The sequence below is a fragment of the Phoenix dactylifera genome, chromosome 11 (genome assembly GCF_009389715.1).
Source record: "Phoenix dactylifera cultivar Barhee BC4 chromosome 11, palm_55x_up_171113_PBpolish2nd_filt_p, whole genome shotgun sequence".
Lineage (NCBI taxonomy): Eukaryota > Viridiplantae > Streptophyta > Magnoliopsida > Arecales > Arecaceae > Phoenix > Phoenix dactylifera.
In genome coordinates, this window is record NC_052402.1 from 11,743,649 (window position 1) to 11,767,109 (window position 23,461).

General features: G+C 40.4%; 2 protein-coding genes across 2 annotated transcripts; both read left to right on the top strand.

Moving 5' to 3' along the window:
- Positions 1-254: 254 nt before the first annotated feature.
- On the top strand, positions 255-3,235 carry LOC103709447 (basic leucine zipper 61-like). The gene is made up of 4 exons (XM_008794770.4): positions 255-1,186; positions 1,296-1,386; positions 1,555-1,681; positions 2,735-3,235. Exons 1-4 carry the CDS (start codon positions 657-659, stop codon positions 2,860-2,862), a joined length of 876 nt encoding a protein of 291 aa, XP_008792992.1. The 5' UTR covers positions 255-656; the 3' UTR covers positions 2,863-3,235.
- Positions 3,236-8,205: 4,970 nt separating this feature from the next.
- Positions 8,206-13,330, top strand: LOC103709448. Its single transcript, XM_008794771.3, has 4 exons — positions 8,206-8,408; positions 10,843-11,013; positions 11,119-11,463; positions 12,516-13,330. The coding sequence occupies exons 1-4, from the start codon at positions 8,333-8,335 to the stop codon at positions 13,112-13,114; spliced, it is 1,191 nt and encodes a 396-aa protein (XP_008792993.2). The 5' UTR covers positions 8,206-8,332; the 3' UTR covers positions 13,115-13,330.
- Positions 13,331-23,461: the final 10,131 nt, after the last annotated feature.

Below are 23,461 nucleotides of genomic sequence, written 5' to 3' on the forward strand. Positions count from 1 at the left end.
ATTTGAAATCTTCCGAACTTACGATAATGAGAAGAGCTAGCACAAAATTAGTTGTCACATATTTTGTTTCATGAACTGGCTTTTCTGGAGCTTGGATCTAAAACCGAGTTCATGTCATCAAGCCAACCTCGCCAATCTGGTTCCAAACATAAACAACCCTACAACATGGATCGCCATCGATGATGCACATATGCTCCTTCAGAGCAATGAATGACAGTAGCAACCAGACCCATCTACATAAAGCCCACAGCCTCTCTCTCTCTCTCTCTCTCTCTCTCTCTCTCTTTCTCCAGCTGTTGCTAGCTGTCCCCTCTTGCCTTGTCATGTGATCCCCCCTTCTCTTCCTCCATATCTTCACCCCTACCTACAACATAAGAAAATTCAACTCCCACCCCCACCACATCACCAACAGCAACAACAAACAAAGAAAACACAGAGGGAGGGAGAGAGAGAGAGAGAGCCAACTCCAGGAACACAAACAAATTGAGTGTTAATTATTTGAATTTGAATTGAAAGAGAAGATCTCTGCAGTCTCATTACTTATCCATTGGGCTTCAAGCAAACAAGGCTCTTACATCTAGGCGGCATTGCTTGGCCGGTCTCGAACCAAGCGCTTTTTGTGCGCGCGCGCGCGTGAGAGAGAGAGAGAGAGAGCTATGGCTCAGCTCCCTCCCAAGATCCCCACCACCATGCCCCCAATCTGGGCCAACTTCGGCCTCCAACGTCCCCCCTTCTCCATCCCTGCGTCCGGCTCCCCCCTCCTCCCCACCCCCTCGCCGCCAGCTCCCGGCTCCCAGCATTCGTGGGTCGACGAATTCCTCGACTTCTCCTCGGCCAAGCGCAGCTCCCACCGCCGCTCTGCCAGCGACTCAATCACCTTCGTCGAGGCTGCCGCCACCGCCGAATTCGATGGCCTTGACGACCACCAGCTCATGTCCATGTTCCCTGACGACGTCCCCCCGTCTTCATCCCCCTCCGCCGGTGCCACGCTCCCCGTCTCGTCTTCCAACCCGTCCACGCCGTCCGACCACAACAGCATCAACGATGACAAGCCTGCCACCTTGTCCGACCAGCTGACCGCAGTGATGGAGTCAGCTGAGGAGGCGCAGAGTGCCCGCAAGGCCGGGCCGCCGGCGCCGGCACAAGCTCAAGCGGCCGCAGGGCCGGACCCCAAGAGAGTCAAGAGGTGATGAGGCCCATTGCCGCCATTAATTTTACGACAATCTGCCTCATTTTTACTCGTGAATTGGCCTCAGCTGTTTTGAGTCTTCTGATCGAGTCTTGGATTGGAGCAGGATATTAGCCAACCGGCAGTCCGCGCAGAGGTCGCGAGTGAGGAAGCTGCAGTACATCTCGGAGCTCGAGCGCAGCGTAACAACGTTGCAGGTAGCCATGCTGTTGAATTCTCCATATCATCATGATAATGTCGAGTTGAATTCTGACAGGAAATTAGGTTCCATGGGACAACGCAACAGCGTAAACTGGTATAGTGTTCATAATTTTGGTCAACGTTCTCTAATAATTTTGTTTTGTCCTTCGGATGTTAAAACGAAGACCGAGGTGTCAGCCCTGTCGCCTCGGGTCGCATTCCTCGATCACCAGCGCTCCATTCTTACGGTGGGGAACAGCCATCTCAAGCAGCGGATTGCAGCCTTGGCGCAGGACAAAATCTTTAAAGATGGTGAGTTTCCTACACCCATATGCCGATATTACTAGAATTTGGTCGAAATTTTCCGGTACCTAAACTATTTTTGAATTCTTACACAGTTATTTAGAGTCCATAATAATTTCTTTCCTAAAGACCAAACTTTAACATAATGCAAGTAGGCAAGGGAAGTATAAATGACATTTGAATGCAAATATTTTTTCCCCCCAATTTCGTTACAGGTGTCCAATAAATTCAGTAAATTCATTGCACAGTAGTTGCCCAAAATTCTCTGGATGTTCATCATTCTTTCATTTGCCGAATGATTTTTAAGATTATGTATGACTAAGAAATTATTTTAAATTATTGATGGTCATAGCACATTTACAACTATTCATGATTAATGTTTGAGATAATCATGTGAAGATTTTCCAAATAATCGATGTAATTTGTCAGTAGTCTGCAATTTTTGGTTGGTGCCCTCCCACGCTCGACGTTCTTGCATGTAATCATGCATGGACGTTAACAATAATTATTAGTCTCATAAATTTCCTTAGTTATCTAACAAATTCTTTCTTCCCCCCAAAGTCTCAAATCTTCTTCTTTACTGAACCAGTTTCGAATACCAACTCTTAACAACTGTACGGTTAATCCCACCCCTATACAATTTGGAACATAATTATCTGAATACATTATGCCTCTCCTAAACGAAACCTCCTTTGAGTTGCGCAAGAATTTCTTTTAAAAAAATATATATTTTCATATAAACCTCAGCTCGACACCATTCACAATAATCTATAAGATCTAAACTAGCTATGAATTAAAAAAAAAAAAAAAAGTTAAATCACATTACATATTTTGGGCCGATATAATTCATGGTTAAAATTATATAAAAGTTTAAACTACGCCCAACATATTTTGCTTCCATGGAATATACAATGCGACAACAGGAACTACGTTAACACAACTAAATCTATCAAACAATCTCAATTAGCAGTTAACAATATGCATTTCAGAACCTGACAGCTTTATAATTACTTGGAGAGCTCTTGTAATGGATTTGGGTTGTGGTTTTGTGTAAAATCGCAGCCCACCAAGAAGCATTAAGGAACGAGATCGAGAGGCTAAAGCAAGTATATCGCCAGCAGAATCTTAAAAGAATGCCTGCTCCCACCTCTGATCACCCCATGCGCACAGGGAAAGAGCTGGCTAGCTGACACAAGAATGGCTCAGGAGAAAATGCTCGCAGAGGTGACAAAAGTTTGCTTCTTAGAGGTTGAGGTGATGCTGTTAATTAAGCAGGAGAAATTATGGTTACGGAGGTGGTGAATGTGTTCTTTTGTGTATTTCATTTTTTATTTGTTACTTTTCTTACCAAAAAAAAAAAAAACTAATTTCCAGATGGTGGTCATGGGAGTGCAGTAATCCAAGGTTTAGGAAACTGAGGTGCATGAAAGGGTCATGTTTACTATTTTGTTGAGTGTTTTTCCTTCTTTCAAATGAAAAATATTTCCATGTACCTGATTTTTTTCTTGACATGGGGGCTTGCGGTTTTCCAAAAGAAAAAAAAAAAAAAGAGAGCTCATGATATGTGCGAACCGCGTGGATCATCTATTGCTTGCACCGTCTGCATTCGTAATTAAATTCTTCCTTAGATTGCCAACGAGTTGCAGAATTTCCTAATTTTTTGATGTATCTTTGTGTCTCTACCTATTCCGCAAAGTTCTTATTCCAGATGTATGATGGGAAGAGAGAAAAATATGAGACCGTTCCTACTAACCCGTGACAGCAGTTTGGAAGCTTAGCTATCCTATCCGCACTGTATACATTAAGGACCTATTTGATTGATTGGGCTAAAATTTTTATAGGATTGATAGGTTGGGCTATGTAGTTCTTCTTTTTTTGCGTCCCTATGGGATGCAGGCCGGCCCATTCCAAAGCTTCCCCTCGATAATTTTGAATCTAGACCTAGCCCAATTTTATAATTCTATGATTATACTAGTTGTATTAGCCCAATTCACAAATTCCATAAAATTTTCAACCTAAGCATCCGAACAAATCCAAAGTGGATGTTCAGATAGTAGAAGACGAGGATGAGGTTCGGGTTGTATCTTTCGCGTGAATGAACAATTTATCTTCTTTGCAACGTCGTTTGTTGGATTGCACCCCACATATCAATCAAAACACTCCAATCTCTCTCATTTTGCACAAATTGCAAAGCAAGTAATGGTCACATTGCTTTAGATAGCAAAAATATCGAGGATACATGAAGTAGAGCTTGCACTAATGGACACATTACTTTTCTTAACAACCAAAGGTTTTGGATTCGATTCATGGATAGTACATCTCCATTCATGTTGTATACTAGATCACTAGCAAATCTTTATAGCATTATCGATAATAAAACTACACAGCATATCCAAACACAAGATACATGGCAACAAAGCATTCTTCTGAAAACAAACAATGGAAAATAATAATAATGAAAAACAAAGATCATCGTCAATCTTTATTACTTTCTACCAGTTAATTAATCAAGATTAGAACTTCCTGCTCAACAAATACATTAAAAATACAGAAGAAAAGACAAGGTTATATCTCCTCCTCGGTGGAATAATAGCTATCATTAATTAAATAAAGCATCACAATATATATTTTCTTAGCTCTATATTTCACTTAGCACCAACTGGAAAGCTTGAGCTAGTTCTATAAATTCCCCAAATCAATCGAGCATGGCATATTTGCCATCTGGGTCTAGGTTTACACTGAATGATGGTGTGTCTTGAAATGATACCAAAAGGGTTATGAATACCATCTTTTTATTACATGCAACTACTCTGCAGTTTTTTCTTGGTAGAGAGAAATGGATCAAAATGCATTTGACAGTTCTAAAGAAGAGTTGGATAGAACAGTGGCAGGTGCCTGCTTATTTTTGCCATTATGTTTATAGCAGAGATGAAACTGCCCTATCAAACAAAAAAAAAAAATGAAAACAAGAATAACATTCTGTTGTAAACTTTTATGATTGTCCCTTTAAAGCAGAAAACCAAGGTGCTGGCCATAATTAAGCAAAGAGCAAGGTGATATAGATGCAAAGATCTTTACCCCACACCCTTCCTATTGAGCCTTTTAAAGATTCCATTCACTCCCAACATTTCCCTTCCCATTAGGATTCAGGTGTCGCCCAGCAAAAATTCCAGCACTGTTGTACGGCATTGCCTCCACCACGTGCACAGCACGTGCCTTGGTATAAAGAACATGAATCCTCTTAGCTGGCTGCATCTGTGAGGCACTAGACAGAGAATTTCTTGTATTACTGATCCATTCTTATTGGTGCTAAAAGAATAGATGGAACCAAAAACAAGCGAGCTTAATAGTACCTTAAGTGTGAAATGTGACTGAAACTTTGGAGCTTGGACGCACCTTAGCATCCACCCTTGCTTTTTCCTTTGTGGGGAGGAATACCTCGCATTTCGTCCCTTGGGGAAATTTTAGATATGACAAGGAAGTAGAAATGGTCGCCTTAATAGCAGAGAACTTTAATGGAACAGCCCAAAAGTATAAGATGGACCCTTTAGGTGGGGAGTCCTGCTCTCCCTGCATGAGAGAGGGAATCATGATGCGAGTGGACCAGCTATCGGAATCATGCAGCTCGAGTGGTGACAAGAAGAGTTTTTACTAGTAATACTTCATGAATTGTATCTTACTCTATGATTTTCAGATTTATAGTTTGTTATCATTAAATTTACTTTGCTCGTCTTGTTACAGCAAGTAAGGAGAATAACGAAATAAGAGAAAAAAACAAATAATATGAATGTACCATTTATGATTTTATATGGTTTGGTTTATTGACTTATATCTACGGGTAGAGATAATGAAAAAATTCTACTATAGAAAAGTAAGGATTGCAGAGTTTGAGATTTTCACTCAAATCATAGCCCCCAATATACCCTGGTTTCTAGAACGCTCAATTATTTTTTTCTCTTATGGTTATAACAGAGTAAATCGATTTGAACTTGAACTAATGTTCTAAAATAATTAGGTTAGTCCGGCTCAAGGAAACTCCGCCCTCACACCTCTGGCTAACTAAGCATGACATCCAAGCAAAACAAGTATGGGGGTGGAGAGGACCTTTTCTTCTTTTCCTCTTTGCTCTACTCATTTTACCTATTGTACTATGCTCCACTTGTTTTGCTCGCTCCAACCCGGAAAAAAAAAAACTTATTTGCCTCTTTAAAGCTTGTGAACTCAAGACATACTCAATACATCTTATGTTCAAGAACATTTCATTACATTGTGATCATATGCACTCTGTTTACATGTGCCCTTGCTTATTGGGCTTCCAGTTGGAGTATACTTCATCCATTACTCAATCTTTGATGCATATTACATCTGCCATGGAAATGGAGCCAACTAGTAAATTGGATGGTAGATTGTATGTATTTTATTTTCTTTTTTTTTCTTCGGTACAAGCAGATCATGTGTATTGGAGCTTGACTTTTCTAGATGTTTCATAAATTGTTAGGTATAGGAATGATGCAGTGATTTTCAAGCCCTTGCTCAAAAATCAGGAGGTGGGAAAAGGAATAAAGAGGCCTACCAGGCCTCTAAGTGTGACAGGCGTAAAAGGCTGATATGCCAAGTTAAACAACAAATTTTCCCCTTATGATTCTGGGGCCGTACATAACACACTTGCCATTCGGGCCTTGCACATGAAACAAAGGAGACACGCCATTTTATCAGCTTGTTCCGAAGTTTAATGTTGCTCAACGTCCATTTTGGTATTTAATTCCGCCCATACTAGGTAGCAAATTTTTCTTTATCTATATATGTAAGCACCTATGCGGGCGTATATATAGTTTCACATTGGTTATTCACTGGATAGATCTTAGATAATTATACAAGATAAAGAAACTCAAATAATACCTTTCGGCTAGACTTTTTAGATGAGGTCTTGGGTTAATACAAATAGTATCAGAACGGACCCAGCTCATAACCTATGTGGACTAGGGAACACTGCAGCACAAATCCATTGGGACTAACCAAGTAACCATGGCCGATCGTAGTGCTTGTTTCTATTCTATCATTGCATTGACATGATCAGCCATTGATGATTTGTTAGTTTTTTTCGTTATTTCATGAAAATAAGTTGAAGGATATAGAAGAAAGAAATTTCTAGAAGTGCTCAGCCTCTGGAAGTACATATCTATCTATTTATCTATCTATCCATCGCTCTATCCATATATATATATATATATATATATATATATATATATATATATATATATATATAAATCTTTTATGGATGGGCTACAATTGTGAGTCACTTACCCTGTTGGTGCTTTAAAGCACCAACATCATTACTTGTAGCCAAAAGAAGATGGTGCCTAGCTAAGATCCGTCAATGGAGATATTTTATTTTATTAGATGGTAAGTTATCTTAATGTTAATAGAACATCTGGCTAACAAGTAGATATGCCCACTGCTCTCTTAATTTGTACTCTACGCCAAGGTTTCAACAGTGCTTTTTGACTCGTGGTAACAGTTGTTCGTGAAAACTTCCGTCCGCTGTTATAAGGGTTATCCTTAGTAGAAATAATCTATCTTTGAGATAACGGTGGATGCCATGATCATTATAACAAAAATGATGATTAATGAATGAAAAAACAATACTGATATTTGTTCATATTACTACAAAATTAACGGGAACGATTTTTTTTTTTTTTTTGCAATGGATGGAATAATTCTTTTCATTGTCTTAAAATTTAAATTTGGAATGTCATTTTATTTACCAAATCGGAAAAATGGAAAATACTGCCCGTTATTCTCGTCACATAATAGTTGTTATAATAAACTATAGTTTAATTAAGGGACATATTTTAAAATTTTGCTATTTTTTGGTACGATTAAATGTTTTTAGATACAATTTAGAATACCATTTCAAATATTTGTCATAACTAACATCTATTGAAATTGTTATAACTCTTATTATGGTCCCCACGACAACTGTTATCTTAGACCACGCTTCAAATGCATCTCTCTTTTATTTGGATAAAATGAATTAAATTTATTAGAAATTAAATATGATATTATATCTTTTAATAATAAAAATATAGAAAATCTAACAGCTCATGAATCCAAACAAAACTCGAGAAGCATGACAACATATGAGATTAACTGCCATCCTTTTTATGTTCTTTATGACCGAAAGGAATTAGTAGGAACAAGCATCTATCTACGTTTGCGGTAAAAGTCACAACCCCCAGCAGAAGAATTCCAAGAGCAGACACCTTAAAAAAAAAAGAAAAAGAAAGAAAGAAAGGAAAATCTGAGTGAAGAAAAGTGAAAAAGAAAAAGGGAAGGGTCACAGTTGAGCCATCCTTGTCGGTACGTGTTTTTTTTTTTAACGAAAAGAGGGTACAGTACGTAAAACGCGGAATAATATTGGCTCCGCAAAGCTTTTCTCTTTACTTATTTTTTCCTTTCACGCTTTCCCATGCCAAAGACGAAGTAAACAAAGAAGCGTACACATAAAGCCAAAAGAAAGGGAATCACCGACGCAAAAAGGGCGAGGAGCGGAAAGCCAGCCAAAAGCGCGAGTCAGTGGGTGTCGAAGAGAGTGAGTGAGAGAAAAGGAGGGTAAGGGTGGAAGGAAATCGGCCGAGCCCCCGCCCTTTGCCGGGAGAGATGGAAAGGTCCTGGGTTTCTCTTTGGGTGCTGCTGCTGCTCCTCTCTCAGTGGGCTTCAGCCGTAGTAGAAGATGGTGAGTCTCTCTCTCTCTCTCTCTCTCTCTCTCTCTCTCTCTCTCTTTCTTTTCCCCTCCCTTTCCTTTCTCTTCTCCTCTCTTGAACTCTTAATTCACTTTTGTCTCTCTTTTTTATCTACACTTCATTCATTGATATAATGCTGGGTTTAGCACTGATTTGGTTGACACATATTCCACATTTTTTAAAACTTTTTAACTTATATGGAAGTGTTTTTAGGCTTAATTAGGGATTTCATTTGATTTGTTCTTCTCAAAAAAAAAAAAAAAAACTTATGGTTGATTGAAATAATTCCTTCTGGAAGAGGGAGACATGCATATGGGCCATCCTTGGCACATTTTCCTTTAGGAGGGACTGTTTTGAGTTGTTGTCATATATTAAAAAAGAGGACGAAAGAAATTAAATCCTTGGAAATGAAAGCTTGAAAGGGATTGGATCCATCAACAAACCCTCTGTTTCTTTCTCTTGGAATTTTTCTTAGCAGTGGCAAGGGAGACTATGCTTTCCACCACCTTAAAAACTGTAGACTTTGGCTACTGTTAGGCATTCAATGGGCTAGTGTAAAGGACTACATTTCCGGTCTTTTGCCTTCCTGAGAGATTAGTGTAACTTCTTATGTTTATCACAGATAAGCATACTCTGCTATTTGGTAGATATACTATTCATGTTTCTTTCTCTACGAATTGTACTTGTAGGGGAACTGAGCTGTGTATCTAATGAAATGAGCGTCTCTATAGAGGTTTTCTAGCGAAGTGAGCTTCTGCAACCTGGACCATCTTAGTCCATCCTTTTCAGTAGATAAGGCTCGCATGCAACTTTAGGCTACACTACAGGAACACATCCTAAAGATTTATGCTTTCTAATGGCAGTTTTCTTTCTCCCCCTCTTTTTGTGTCCATGCTTAATGCCAAGTGAATGTGAGAGATGAATTGAGCTTCTTGTTGGTTCAAATTTCTCTAATGCTGAACAAAAGTTCATGAAAGTGGAAGCTTTCTGGAACCGTATCACTACCTTCTTACTAAGCAGAGCATGCCATTGGTCTTAGTAGAGCGTTTTAGGTCCGTTGCATTGTGAAGTTTGTTCATACCGGTGGTTTGTGAGATGGCATCAGAGTGCAGCAGACCTAGACCACACTCTTTTGCTTGAGCTTGGATTGGCTTCCGGAATACGATTTCATGAAATAAAACGCTTTAATAACTCAAAATTGTAATTCAAGTCACTCAGCTGGTGTGGTGTATTCTGATTGCTATTTGCTCCCTTTGAATTGGCATTGTGAAATGTGCCATTTAATGAAGTGATTGGTGCAAGATAACTGAGTAATTTTTTCTGAGCTGCCGTATCATTGCTCTTTCATCAAGTAAAATCCCTTCCCATTCTATGCCGTAACAGAGGGCAGCTGTAAGCCGTCTGCCAATCTCTTTTGGCTTTAATGCTTTGCGCATGAGCGATGACACTCATTACGTTCCATGTGCCTGACTTTATTGGCATGGTGTCGAACGTTATTAAAGCAGACTAACATCCTTCGCTGCCGGGTATGTATTCTAACCAATCTATTTGGCTCCAGGGAACTTTTTTTTTTTATCAAAGAAAAACTTGGACCTCGTACTTATCTGATTCGAGAAGATCAACAAATTCAATACGAGTAGAACTGGATAGGATCCAGAAGTAAAATTTATCGTACAAGAAAATCTAGTTGGAAGCCAAACTTCTTCCGGTCGACCAAAATTAAATATTGATAAGAGTCATAGATCATAGAACAGGTCAAGAAGGGGTCATGGATGGGTGAAGGAAGGGGACGCCAGACTGCAACAAATCTTACAGCAGTATCCTTTCCAAGACAACTATATCTACTCCTCTGCTTTGACGTGTGGACCCACTACCAGGTAACAAATTATTGTGGTACCTGTTGCGTGTGCCCTCCACCTTAAGGGAATGCAACATGTTAGTGGACCTGAGTTTGAGTCTAATCATGTCAAGCACTCAACCTTCTGGTGGAGGCTTGAGCAATTAAACCTAGCCATGAAAATATCAAAATTTGATGAAACTGCTCTTTTCAGAATCTTGTCTCCAACCGAACTCAAGCGTAGGACGAATATTATAATGTTGTATTAACTTATGTTCGACATGCAACCCAAAGTGCAACCTACCTAATCTGAGCCAACTCAGTTGCGTTTTGGGTCAAAGAATTTGTGACGATGTCTTGTTGATCTGGTAGATTGAAGTTCATTGATTTATAAGGACCAAATATTGTTGAATTGGGAGTTCAATGCTTCCCTTTTTTTTTCATTTTTTTTTAATCAAACTAATGATCATACATTGATTCTTGTAGATACATGATAATTCATCAAAAGTGGTTACACACGATTTTATCCTCAAATTTCCATCTATTGCACTCCAACAAATCAAATTTTAAACAGAATTGGCCTGCTGCAGGCTTGCTAAACAATGGAGATTTTGAGACGCCGCCCACCCGGGGATTCCCGAATCCCAGGCTTGCCGCCGGTGAGGACACCACCTCCCTCCCCGGCTGGACCATCAACGGCACCGTCGAGCTCATCGAGTCCGACCAGCGGCAAGGTGGTATGATCCTGATCGTCCCTCAAGGTAATTGATTAAAAATCATCATCCTACAACGTCCGATTTATCCAGCAGCGGACTATACTCGGTGTTATATTGAAGTTAAAAATCAGGAAAGCGGATGCACTGCAGGCAAACATGCAGTGAGGCTGGGGAACGAGGCGGAGGTGTCTCAGGACTTGGAGCTCGAAAAGGGGTCGACGTACTCGGTGACGTTCAGCGCGGCGAGGACCTGCGCGCAGCTGGAGGCGCTGAACGTGTCGGCGGCGGGAGCGGCGGCGGCGGCGGTGGACCTGCAGACGCTGTACAGTGTCGAGGGGTGGGACGCCTACGCGTGGGCGTTCCAGGCGCAGCAGGAGGAAGGGGCGGAGGCAAGGCTGGCGTTCAAGAATCCGGGGATGGAGGAGGACCCCACCTGTGGACCCGTCATCGACAACATCGCCATCAAGAAGCTCTTCACACCCGATAGACCTGAAGGTGAAGTCACCGGCATTCTCGCTCTCTCTCTCATATCTTTTCTTTCTAGATCTCGGTATCTCTCTGTCTTGGGTGCGAGGATCAGGGCACTGCTGGATAGCTGGACCACGTCAAATTATATCCTACACTGCATGTACAAACATAGCCGTGCAGGGTCCACAGAAAATAAATTAGTTGATTGGCATGGTGCGTGTAGGATATAATTTCTCACTAGTCTGAAATAATTGAAAGGAATTGAAGAAGTATAGCTTGCCCCTCTTTAAAATGAAATGTTAAAACTAAATGGGTCTGGGTCGGTAAAAGACAGTATGACTCAGCTAGGTTGAGCTCAGGTTGGGTTCAAGTCAAGCATTCCTAACCAGCTAGCAACTCATTGGATGTGGGGATGGCAGTTCTCGCCCTACTACAGACACAGTAAATTTGGATCCAAATAGGTTTGGGTCTTCATATCGGACCGAGCACAGTATCGTCTGCCGCATGAATCTGAATCTGGTTAGCTTTAGCCAGACCACTATGTATTGCACGAGTGATGTTTGGGTACATGCACAGGTGCTGCTATCATACCATGTGTCGTTGTACAGGTTACAATATTTGACAGAGTCCCTAAAATTCATGAAGACGATTGCTAATTCTCTTCTTAATTCTGGTGGTATATGTTAGTTATCTAGATTTTCTCAATGATAGCTGACTCCAAATTCATGGAAGGGGATATTGGCTAGGTGTCATATGTAACTGCTCACAGCAGGAAATGGAGCAGTGTTCAGTGGATGGATGCTGAAGTATGTGCATGCATTCATATATATGCTCCTGGCCCCTGGGGGTGTGCTGCTAGAGTCTTACACTTCTCTTTTTCTTGTTTTATGTTGCAAAGCTCTTAGGAAATTTCATTTAACTAAATATCCTTCGTAGACATTAATGCAGTCATATGAGAACAAAACCGAGCTACTAAAGCATTTTTGTGCGAGGAATGGTGAGGTATGACCTTCTTCCGTCTTAATTGCTGGATTACTGAAGCTCTGAATCTAATATTGTCTATGACCTGCTGTGATCAGACAATGCTGTGATCAATGGCGACTTCGAGGAAGGCCCGTGGGTGTTCCCCAACGCCACCCTTGGTGTCCTCCTCCCCACCAACCTCGATGAGGAGACCACCTCGCTCCCTGGCTGGATCGTCGAGTCCAACCGGGCGGTCCGCTACATCGACTCCTACCACTTCAACGTACCCCAGGGCAAGCGTGCCATCGAGCTCCTCTCAGGCAAGGAAGGCATCATCTCCCAGATGGTAGAGACCACCCCACAGAAAAAATACGGCCTCACCTTCACACTGGGGGATGCTGGAGACTCCTGCCAGCTCCCCCTAGCTGTAATGGCCTTTGCCGGAGACCAGGCTCAGAACTTCCACTACTCCCCCATGGGCAATGCCACCCGCCAACCTGCCAACCTCACCTTCACAGCCCGTGCCGAAAGGACTCGCGTTGCATTCTACAGTGTGTATTACAACACAAGGAGTGACGACCGGAGCTCGCTGTGTGGGCCGGTGGTGGATGAGGTGAGGGTATGGGGGGTGTCTGCTTCAGCTCGGTTAAATGCTCGTGGTTTGATTGTGTTTCTTCTCGGAATGGCTGTGCTTTTCGTCTTGGTTCTGAATTAGAACTAATGTTGGCGAGATGGGTCTGCCTTAGCTCTTTTGGTGGTGATGAAAGATCTCCAATGGTAACTTCTGAGATAGCATGTCATGAGCTGGATCACTTCAAAAACAAGTTGATCTTTTGATGTAGGTAGCAGAGCCATGTAATATTTTGGCTCTGTCTCTTTTTTTAAGCAATATATATATATATATATATATATATTATAATAGCTTGCTTAAGCCCTGCGTTAATTTTTGGGTTTTCTTAAACCTAACTTTGGCTTTTGGTTTATGCTTATGTGGATGCTAAACTAATAAGATTTATCCATTTTAGCATGAAAGAGGATGGAAGTAGTTTATGGCAAACAGGGGCCAATATGAAACCATCATTGGAATATATGATCCTTGGTGATCGGTATATTGACCCAAGTTGGACAGTCAAGAATAATTACTTTCAGGGATCTTCAGAAGTCGTTGATGGTTTAACACGCCTCATACGGAGACATGTTAGGCTGATGAATGATGAAAGAGAAAAACTCGGACCAGGAGTCAAAGGTTTTATCAGGCTTATATATAGAAGGAAAGTTCTTATATGTCAATCATAGGCTACGGGCTTGCATTTTGCGTGGATAGTGGTGAGGAATAATAGTTCCATACAGGATAGGTTAAGAATTTGTAAGGTACTTATATACTTTTTGGTCTATCTATTTAATTCTCAGATTTTTAGATAGAATCTTAATATGGTATCAGATTTCACTCATCATTCTTGTCTACCAAAACTTCCACGCTCTTATTTACAAATTTACATGTCATCCCCCATTTCGGGCCCAGGTCTTAAGGAATAATAGTTCCATATTGAGTAGATTAAAAATTTAAATTAGTGGAGATTAAGGTTACATGCATACATAAGTTTCTATAATATATGATGATGCCCCCAAATCTCAAACGCAATTGTGTACTTCAAGAAGGCACAAAAGAAAACTAGAGCTGATCACGTGCCGGGCCGTTGGGCCTAAACTATATTTATTTTTAGCCGGGCTCCTGATCGGGCCTATTTTAAATTAAACATTTTATGTGTTCAAACTGAGCCCGTAATTAGCTCTAATGGAAATTTAGCAACAAATTTAGGCCGCATCCATAGTCTTTGGACACAACCTAAGCATCTTTTGATTGCATGAGTTACAAGCACACAAGTTAAGCTACCTCAGTGAAATGACCGGATGCATGTTCTGCACCGCGAAGAGTGGTGCATGCTTCGATTGCTATTGCCATGTCTCCTGCTTAAAATAAAAAAAATGAAGGGCTCTCGCACAATCCATCTTATGTGTTTGGCAACTATCCTTAGCATCTCACTAGGATGCTCTTCTTTTCTGAAATAAGCAAGAGCCCTCCATTTTCAAGACACCCTAGCATGAATTGCACGTTGGATCCGAAATCTACGGGCCAAGCATGTCGTACCCTACACTCGGCCTACATCCTTTTTTTTCTTTTGTTTTTTAGTAAAAGCGGCATTTCATATGATCCTCACATGAATACAGCCAGATAAGTCAAAAGACAGAAAATGAAGCAATAGAAGAGGAGTGTCAGTAGTCCTCGTCCAAATAAAGTCACCGAAGTGCCGAGCCACGAAGGAGGCAACTCAATCTGCAGCTCTATTTGCTTTTCTGAAGACGTATTCTGTCTGAAAAGACTCTATCTCCCTGACCAGTCTGCGAATGTCACCGATCAGCGGGTGGCCATCCCCGTAATGGTCTACTCTCTGAATCCATTCAATCACTGTGGAGAAGTCTCCCTCAAGATATACCTGCTCTGCTCTGAGCACTCTTCGTGCATAAGAGATGCCTTCCTAGGCTGCCCGAAGCGACCTCAATGGCCGTCAGGCCAATGGTGCGGCGATCCCCGGCCACAATCAGCCCATCCTGATGGTGACTAATCACAAATTCCATTTTCCGTACACACCATCGAGTTACACTTACCTCCGGCCTACAGCTTTTACGTCCACGCCCGTGCCTTCCCCTGTCCGCCAAGCAATCATACCCTTCTTCAACGGTTAGTTGGACCGTCTTCGAACACCCCAATTATTGCACGCCACGCGTATGCTTATTTGAACGGCTACTTCACTCGGTTGCCCCACCACCCGCAGCACTCACGCGTAATTGCCGGAATTTGAACGTTTTAGAACTCGGAAAAGTTTCCCCATCCAACGGCTTTTCTTCCTTGCTGGCTCTTTGCCTTCTCTTCACACTTCCCAAATCTTCACCTATAAATACATCCAAGCCCCATAAACACCGGCCAACCCAGATCTCAACTCGGGAGCGAAAAAGAAACCCTTGGTTTCCTTCTTGAGTTCCAAATTCTCTTCTTCTTGTTGGGAAATTTGCAGATATGGAGGCTTTGATGAAGCTCTCCCTTAAGGTTTCTCTGCTCCTTTTCTTCCTTTTCCTGGCTGTGGTTGGTGCACAGGATGTTGACATGGCTCCGTCTCCGGCCCCGGCAATGGAGAATGGATCGATTGTGGCTATTCCGGGTCTATTTGCTCTTGTGCTAGCTTCTCTGGCTTCTTTGGTTGCTCTCTTTGCTCATTGAGGGCGATTGATGATGTAGTTTGCGACAAAAAATATATATACTGGGAGTGGGGTATGTAAGGAGTGTTACTTATTGGAGGGGCTTTATCCTTTTGGGGCTATATATAAAAATTATGTGTGTATTGTGCTGCATCTTCCTTCTGTTTATAAATTGATTAATTGGTAGATGATCAGATGCTGTTTATTTGATATTTTGGTTTACATATGTGGTATTTGGTATCTTGCTTAATATCAATGGCAAAATGAATATATATATATATATATATATATATATATATATATATATATATATATATATATATATATATATATATATATATATATATATATATCATGTCTTTCATAGCATTTGTTAAGTTTGTGGAATACTGTTTTTTGGTCCTCACTTCTCCTTTCCCTCGGCAAAGTCATATTGAGAGAGATGGATAGAGAGAGAGAGAGGTGTAAATGGGACATCCGTGAGTGCGCAACGAAAGGGCATCATGAGCAGTGGAGAGATCTTTTAGCTGTTTAGATGCGGAGGAAAAGGTGGCAAGGGAGGGGAGCCTGTTTGGCAAGCATTTGAACTAGTCCCGGCAAGTGCGATGCCGATACTAATTCAAATGTGACATGTTTCAAGACTATGCGTTATCAAATATAGGGGCCTACAGATGGTTCTTCTTCAGCAATAATACTCTCTTTTATGCTTGTAGAATAAGCTTATGCATTATAATGTTGGTCAAATCCCAGTTGTCTTTCACTGATTTGGGTAAATGTTGTTTGTAAATGTACTAGGTGTCAGGGTATATAGTGTTTAGTCTAGATCAGGATGTAATGATTCAGTTGTGAGCCTAAAGTGGTTGTGTCAGTCTAGCTGCAAATCATATGATCATATAACTACTTATGCCAAATATCTTTTTTTTTTAAAAAAAAAACATGCTCCAAATCCAACAACTGTAATTAAAATAATGATAGTTTTATATCTAATCATAATTTATGAAATAATTCATATAAATCCATTTCTATTTCACAATATAAAAAAAATCATGCAATGTTAGTCGAGCTTGATTTTTGTTCTGCCTAGGCTGGCCATGAGCTTAGGTTCGCTTTACTGATCAAATAAATAAAATGTCCTTCCTCAGCTCATGGGGTGAAATTTGGATATTATGAAAGCAAGGTTGTCTTAGCTTATTCATGAATATGATCTCAGCATTGGAAATTTTAGAGAAAGTAGATCGATCTTTTTGTATTTATATCTAGAAAATCTTGATACAAAATTATAATAACTGTAAGATGGTGAATAAAAAGAAAAATTTATGAAAATCAAAAAATAAGAAAAAAAAAGATTGGATAATGGGAGAAGGGACCTAATGTAGTATTAGACAAAGAAATACTGGATGTTAAGAAGACAGGACCTTGAAATTGGTATTTATTAAACACAGGAGCCTGCAGATAGTTTTCTAAAGGCAATCCTTTTTACCAGCTTCAGCACTCAAGTGCGAGGACTAGTTTAAATATAACTTGAAGAAAACTAAGTTACATTAGACCCTTATTAAATATTATGATCCAGTTAATATCTCTCAGGTAACATTTGAACTATAGCTCTGGCAATATGTTTGCCGGAACTAGTTCAAATGTATCCTGAGGAAACTTCTGTTGACCATAGGGAGCTATAGTTAATTTCTCCGGTGCAAAAGTTCAAACTCTTCGAGCATGCCACGTGCCGGGACAATTGCAACGGAAAGTTCATACAAATTAATTTAAAGTCCTTAATATTATCAAATTTACAATTAGATTCCAATGTTTTTTTTTTTTTTTTTGTATCGAACAGACATGCCTACCCAACCTACGAGGTGCCTTCTGAGTGGCTCGCTACATATGCCATCACCCATTCCATCGCCCCCTTAGCCTCACGATATACATGCATAGCCCCCTTAGCCTCACGATATACATGCATAGCTTGAAATGTAATACCCTCTCTCACCATCAACCAAATATCGTGGAGCAAAATATAAACTCTTCTATCACTATTCGGCCCCTTCGGACTCAGCTGATCACCGTGGCCGAATCACCCTCCAAGAGGATGGAGTTCGCCTGAAGCACATGCGGCGCATAACGCAATAAAAAAAAGAAATGATATTAAAAAAAACAAAAAAATATATCACTTTTTATAGTTTTTGGATGGGCAAAAGGCCCAAGAACGTGAGGTGGGCTTACTGCATGGTTAAATTATTGGACGTCCAATACAAGCTATAGTGCCCGGACCAATTTTATTCCATAGGATGGACTTATCTTAGACATCACATCATTTATTTTTCCTATAAAAGACATCATAGCATGTCGTGGTGTTACCTTTAGCATCTGAGAGTATCCGGAATGAACTGCTGTTACACCATCCATTTCACGAAATCGAACCACATATTTTCTTGCCGTCAGCAAACGTTATCCAAATTTTCAGAACTCAAAACGCAGGCCAAATGCAGCAGGAGGCAAACTTGCTCGATTCCGGATACGCACCGAAGAAATGCTCTCCACAGTCATCATCAGTCATGGCATATTTTCTTCCGGTCAGCAAATATTTCCATCCTCAAAACGCACGCCATCTGCAGCATGCACGCGTGAGCATCACATAATCATTGCAAGCACCAATGTTAATCTCTTCGTATCATGATTTATCCTGGACCAGTTGAATTCTTCTCTCTTGGGGTCTCTGAACATCACATCATTACCTATGTTTTCTGTGGTGAGAAGATAGGCCTTTTAGAGTAGAAGTCACTAACTATCATAGCTATCTCGTCCAGAGTACTTCCAGGCATTCATCTTCCATCCTTTTGTCGACAGTTATGTAGCCAAGGGACCATAAGAGAAGGATGTAAAAGAAGCTCGAGGTTTTCAAGCATGCACCATTTTAGGAGTCATGGCAAGACATTGTTGCATCGTAAGCAAGTGGCGGAATGGCATGCATAGCTTTCCACCTAAGGCGAAATCACCCAAAACTCGGATTTCATTCGAGATTCTTTTTATCTTTAGCAGATAAATAAAGATAAAGATGCTAATTCTCACCATAATGGGTTCGATTCTGTAGCCTTAAGAATATGTTGTAAATAAAATATCCGACGATATGTGGATATGAACAAAACGATAGTGCAAATATATCAAATGGTAGAGTTGGAATTAATTCGGTAAGCTTGATACTGTCAAGATTGTTCACCAGCGCATTGGAAACTGGTCATAATCCTTATATGAATTGCATGACTTTTTATTTTTTTCATGCGGTAGAGTTTAGATAGGAATCCTCCATATAGAAGCTAGACTATAACCTCAGTTGCATCAATTGAGATCAAGTTTTTCAAATTTAGTTCAATACTGCTTCATTGCTCACAAGGTGGGCAATACACATGGAAATGCTCATTCGGTGAGCACAACACAACCACTTCTTTTATGGTCAGCATGACCATAATTGGGCACTAGTTATTTCCATGCCATGATTATTATTAAGCACCAATTATTTCCATGCTCGGTAGATTTGCCATATTTAGATAGACTTGGATTATTTTTATACTAGATCTCTAGGAATTCTAGAAGTGCGCCTTTAATCCATTATACTACTAGTCAATTTAGAGTCATCCTTTTCTTAAAAAAAAAAAAAAACCGAAAGATCATATATACCATTCTAGTATGAATACAGCCTACAAAATCAGAAAATAAAATATCATGAAATAAAGAGTAAACAAATGCAGGATTAGTTCATAGAGTGTCATTAGAGTTATGGGCCATGTAGGAAGCCATTCAATCTGCAATGCAAGTTGCTTCTCGATAGATATGAAAGGTTCGGAATGCAATGCAACACATAACCTTTTTCAAGACATCCACCAGTAAAGGAGGCCCATCCACCGGCTAGGCCTGGTTCAAAATTCATCCAACAATGGTCGCCGAGTCGCCCTCGATATGAATATAGTTAGCTCTCAAGATGAACCTCAGATAACTGATAATCTTCCATGCTACTCTCAATTCCATTCCTAAAATATCATAAAGGCCACTGGTAGCAATAAACCTAAAAATTAGGATCTGGAACTAGAAGTCGCCTTTTAAAAGGAAATGTTAACCTAGTATTGATGTTTGACACGTTTAGCCTCGACTTCGAGTGTGCTTGCCATGATCAAGGCCTCCACAAATGGGCCTGCTATCATGTAAGCTCAGAAAGGCCCATCAACTGGTGGGGGTGAATGGGAAAGGCATATCATGGGGCCCAGTGGTGGTCAGTCGTGTCCCAATTATGAGAGTATTAGTGACTTTTTTTTTTTTGGGGTGCATGGGCTGCTCGTACTGTTCTAACATGAGCACAACCAGCTACATCAAAAACAAAAAGACTACACAAAGCAAAAAAAAAAATGAGGACTGCTGAGTCCGAAGAAACTGATGAGCAGCAAATGAGATAACCTAGTCAGCAGCTGGTCCTCCCCGTGTTGCCCTATTCGACTGTAGATTGGCAACTTTGGCCTTCTCTCTCCTGCCAAAGACATCCTCATGAGGGTAACGGTTGGATAATGTGAGTGGCAAGAATATCTTCTGGGGGGCAAATGAGCCTGGCTTGGATAGAAAGTAGGCGGCCACCTACGTGTCTTCACTGAGAAATGGATACTTGGAGATGCTGGACTGGAGAATAAGATCTTGTGGGCCAGCCAACCTCCAAGGCTGACATGGAAGCTGGATAACAAAGGTACTAAAAGATCAGAAGGATGACGAGGCTGGGACCCGCATTCCCGGAATCCTCGGCCACGTCTATCATGAACTTTTAGGCATTGCACCCACTTAATTACAGTCCTACTAGGAACACCATAGTGGAATCTCAGGTTACTTTGTTGGTGGGGCTTCCATCTTGTAGGGTCGCAAGCCTAGCTTGGCCCTTTAGTTGCTTCATTGCATATCATCCATCATAAAAGGTTAATATGCTACTTTGATGACTATAACATTTCTTGTTTATTTCTTTTTCAAAAAAAAAAAACCAAAAGACTAGTTGATACTTTTTTGAGTATTTTTTTTTTATTTTGCAAAGAAATTAACATATGAGAAGTCTATTTGATTGTATCGAAATCCTTCCTTCAGGCAAGGTTAGACTAAACAGTTGGTCAGGCAGAAAGATCAGACCGACTTCAAAAAGCGTTTCACTCCCAACCTTCCAACCGCTTTGTATTAAATATGCTAATAATTTTGACGATTGCCTTATGACAAACCCATATTTATTCTAATTAGTACTCCAATAACAATTTACAATCCCATAATTATAGGAGATCATCCTTATCTAATCTTCCAATTCTCATTAATACTTTTCTTAAGCCAAAGTACTAGGGACGTGGGGAGGGGGGTAAAATTTTAGTGAAGAGGGAGAGCAAAGTGTTGTGCTCTAAATTTCAGAGGGGCAACTCTCCCTTACCCTCCCCCTCAGCTTCATCATTGCTCTCAAACAAGATTGCTTGACTTGCATACAAAATGTTACCTTTCCAGGTCCGTTAACTATGGCTAGTTTTGCGGTACAGAAATGATAATGCCACTAGCAGGTTGTTTCAGGTTGGAGACAAACTCTTGTTTGCTAAGATAGGTACTTAAACACTTCCTTCTTATCCATAATATTAGAATGTCCCAATGAACTACCATGTTAGGAGTGAAAGAGCCAAAACACAACAATCCATGCATGTAATTTCATACCATGATTTGACATGTGATGAATGTACTTGTAATCACTTAAAAATCTTCTCAATAGAGAGCAAGGTCTAAGTGTGAAAGTTGGATATTTTTGTAATAGTATGCTTTAAAGCGAATAAAATTCAAATACTTGAAATAGTCTTTGCAAAGTAAAAATAATTATTTCCTCATCTCAAAGTTGGTGACAAATGAGTCTAGTAGGTGCTGCTTGAGGTTTCTAGCATGGCACATATTACAATTTTTAAATGATCTTGCATCGTAAAACATGTTAGAAATGACTAGGGTATTTCACGCAAATAATGGTTTGGATAATTGTTCCTGAACCCTAGTATGGTTACAAATTATGGGAAGACATAATGGGGCATATATATATATATATATATATATATATATATATATATATATATATATCTTTTTTCCTCATAGAGAAAATTCATCTATTAAGGAAGGAAATAAAAAAACAAATGATTTTTTTTTTCATTCTCAAGTCTCATGTGTATCTTTTTCTAGTGTCATTCTTTTCACTTGTCAAAATGTGTTCCTATTCTTAATTTTTTTTGTCACTACCATTGCTTTAAACATTCTAGATCTCAAACTCTTTTTGGAAACAAAATCACCTTTATAAATGCACCCTTTATGCATACATCCTTCTTCTTCCAAGTCTAACACTCTTTTTAACATAGAAGGGCAAAAGATCTAAGGGAGAAAAGTAGAAGTTCATATATATAATTAATCAAAACAGATTTAAAATAAAAAAATAAAAAAAACACAATGGCCATCACATCCTATTCAGCACCAGCCTGCCTAGAGTACTAGGATAATGACCATCACCATAAAAAACTTTAGGTAGTCCTCGTCAATTTACAACATAATTGGTGGTATTACATTCATCCATCTTTTCCACACATTGCTCAAAAAGTATGTCATCATGGTCTTCCAACTTTTGCTCGCATGAGCCTAGCAACGATTTGCGGATAATGTTAACACATTAACCCACACCAATACAAAACTTAAAGTAGCTCTCAAATTATCTTAGACATGCTCTCTTTTTTACCAATTATTTAACATCTTTGAAAATGTCTAAGTTACATTTATAATATTGTTTGTTTGTTTGTTTGTTTTTTTTTTTTTTAAGTAGAAGGGGAAGGCTAAGAGACCCAAATTGTTGTGCCGTATGGTTCGCCGTATGATAATTTCTTCTTTCTTTTTTCACATAGAAAAAAAAAATCTTTCAAAATAGAGAAAAAACAAAAGAAAAGGAGACGATATCATAACATGGCGTACTTTCTTAATCAACGAAAGGAGACAAGATGGCCACCAAGGTGGTAGCCCAGTTGGAACGGAACGTTTGCTTCCAATCAAGTAGTTTCAGGTTCGAAACGCACGGGCGTCGATTAAATTTGGGGAACGAATGCCCCACACCTGGACACGGGGTCTGGAAGCGCTACTGGTCGGCTGGTAGCCTGGGTGGTGCCAGGTGTGACGTACTTACACGGAGAATCGAGTCGGGTAACCGAACCGGCCCACGGGTGGGGAGGGTATGAGTAAAACTGGCCGGGGTGCCCAACACACGGTCATTTCTACCCGCATCGAACATTCTCCTAGCGAGGTGGGGGCTCAGTAGAGGCTGCTACGCGGGGGTGAGCTTGTCTCTTCCTCTCCTCTTCCCCTTTCTACTAGCAAAACAAACACACAAAAAAAAAAAAAAAAAAAAAGAAGAAAAGAAAGAAGAGACAAGATGGAGGAAACGAAATGAAAGGCCATTTTCCACGCATACATATAAAGTGGCTTGTTGCTCCATCCCCATCACACCAACATTATATAGTACACGAAAGCCGGCAATTTATTCTTCCCTGTGCCGACAGCGAAAGCTAGCCGGCCACGTCGCCCCTCGCTTCCACTGCCATCCACGTGGCGCAGTCCGAGCTTCGTCTCTTTCCTCCAATCAGTGGCATTTGAGAGTATTTGGATGGGTTGGTGGGCTCGAGGAATTGGGAGAATTTGAGAGATGAAGTTGGCGGATGATGGGCATGGTGAGAGCTGATGCTTCCATCGGCCACTCACGGGATTTCTACGAGGCCCACAGTTATTCCACTTGATTTGT

Bases quoted from the DNA above. Each gene is read 5' to 3' on its own strand.
- LOC103709447 (XM_008794770.4), top strand. From the start codon at position 657: ATGGCTCAGCTCCCTCCCAAGATCCCCACCACCATGCCCCCAATCTGG. The intron at 1,387-1,554 runs GTAGCCATGCTG...GTTAAAACGAAG, and splicing joins GCAGCGTAACAACGTTGCAG to ACCGAGGTGTCAGCCCTGTC. The intron at 1,682-2,734 runs GTGAGTTTCCTA...GTAAAATCGCAG, and splicing joins GGACAAAATCTTTAAAGATG to CCCACCAAGAAGCATTAAGG.
- LOC103709448 (XM_008794771.3), top strand. From the start codon at position 8,333: ATGGAAAGGTCCTGGGTTTCTCTTTGGGTGCTGCTGCTGCTCCTCTCT. The intron at 8,409-10,842 runs GTGAGTCTCTCT...GGCCTGCTGCAG, and splicing joins TTCAGCCGTAGTAGAAGATG to GCTTGCTAAACAATGGAGAT. The intron at 11,014-11,118 runs GTAATTGATTAA...GATGCACTGCAG, and splicing joins GATCCTGATCGTCCCTCAAG to GCAAACATGCAGTGAGGCTG.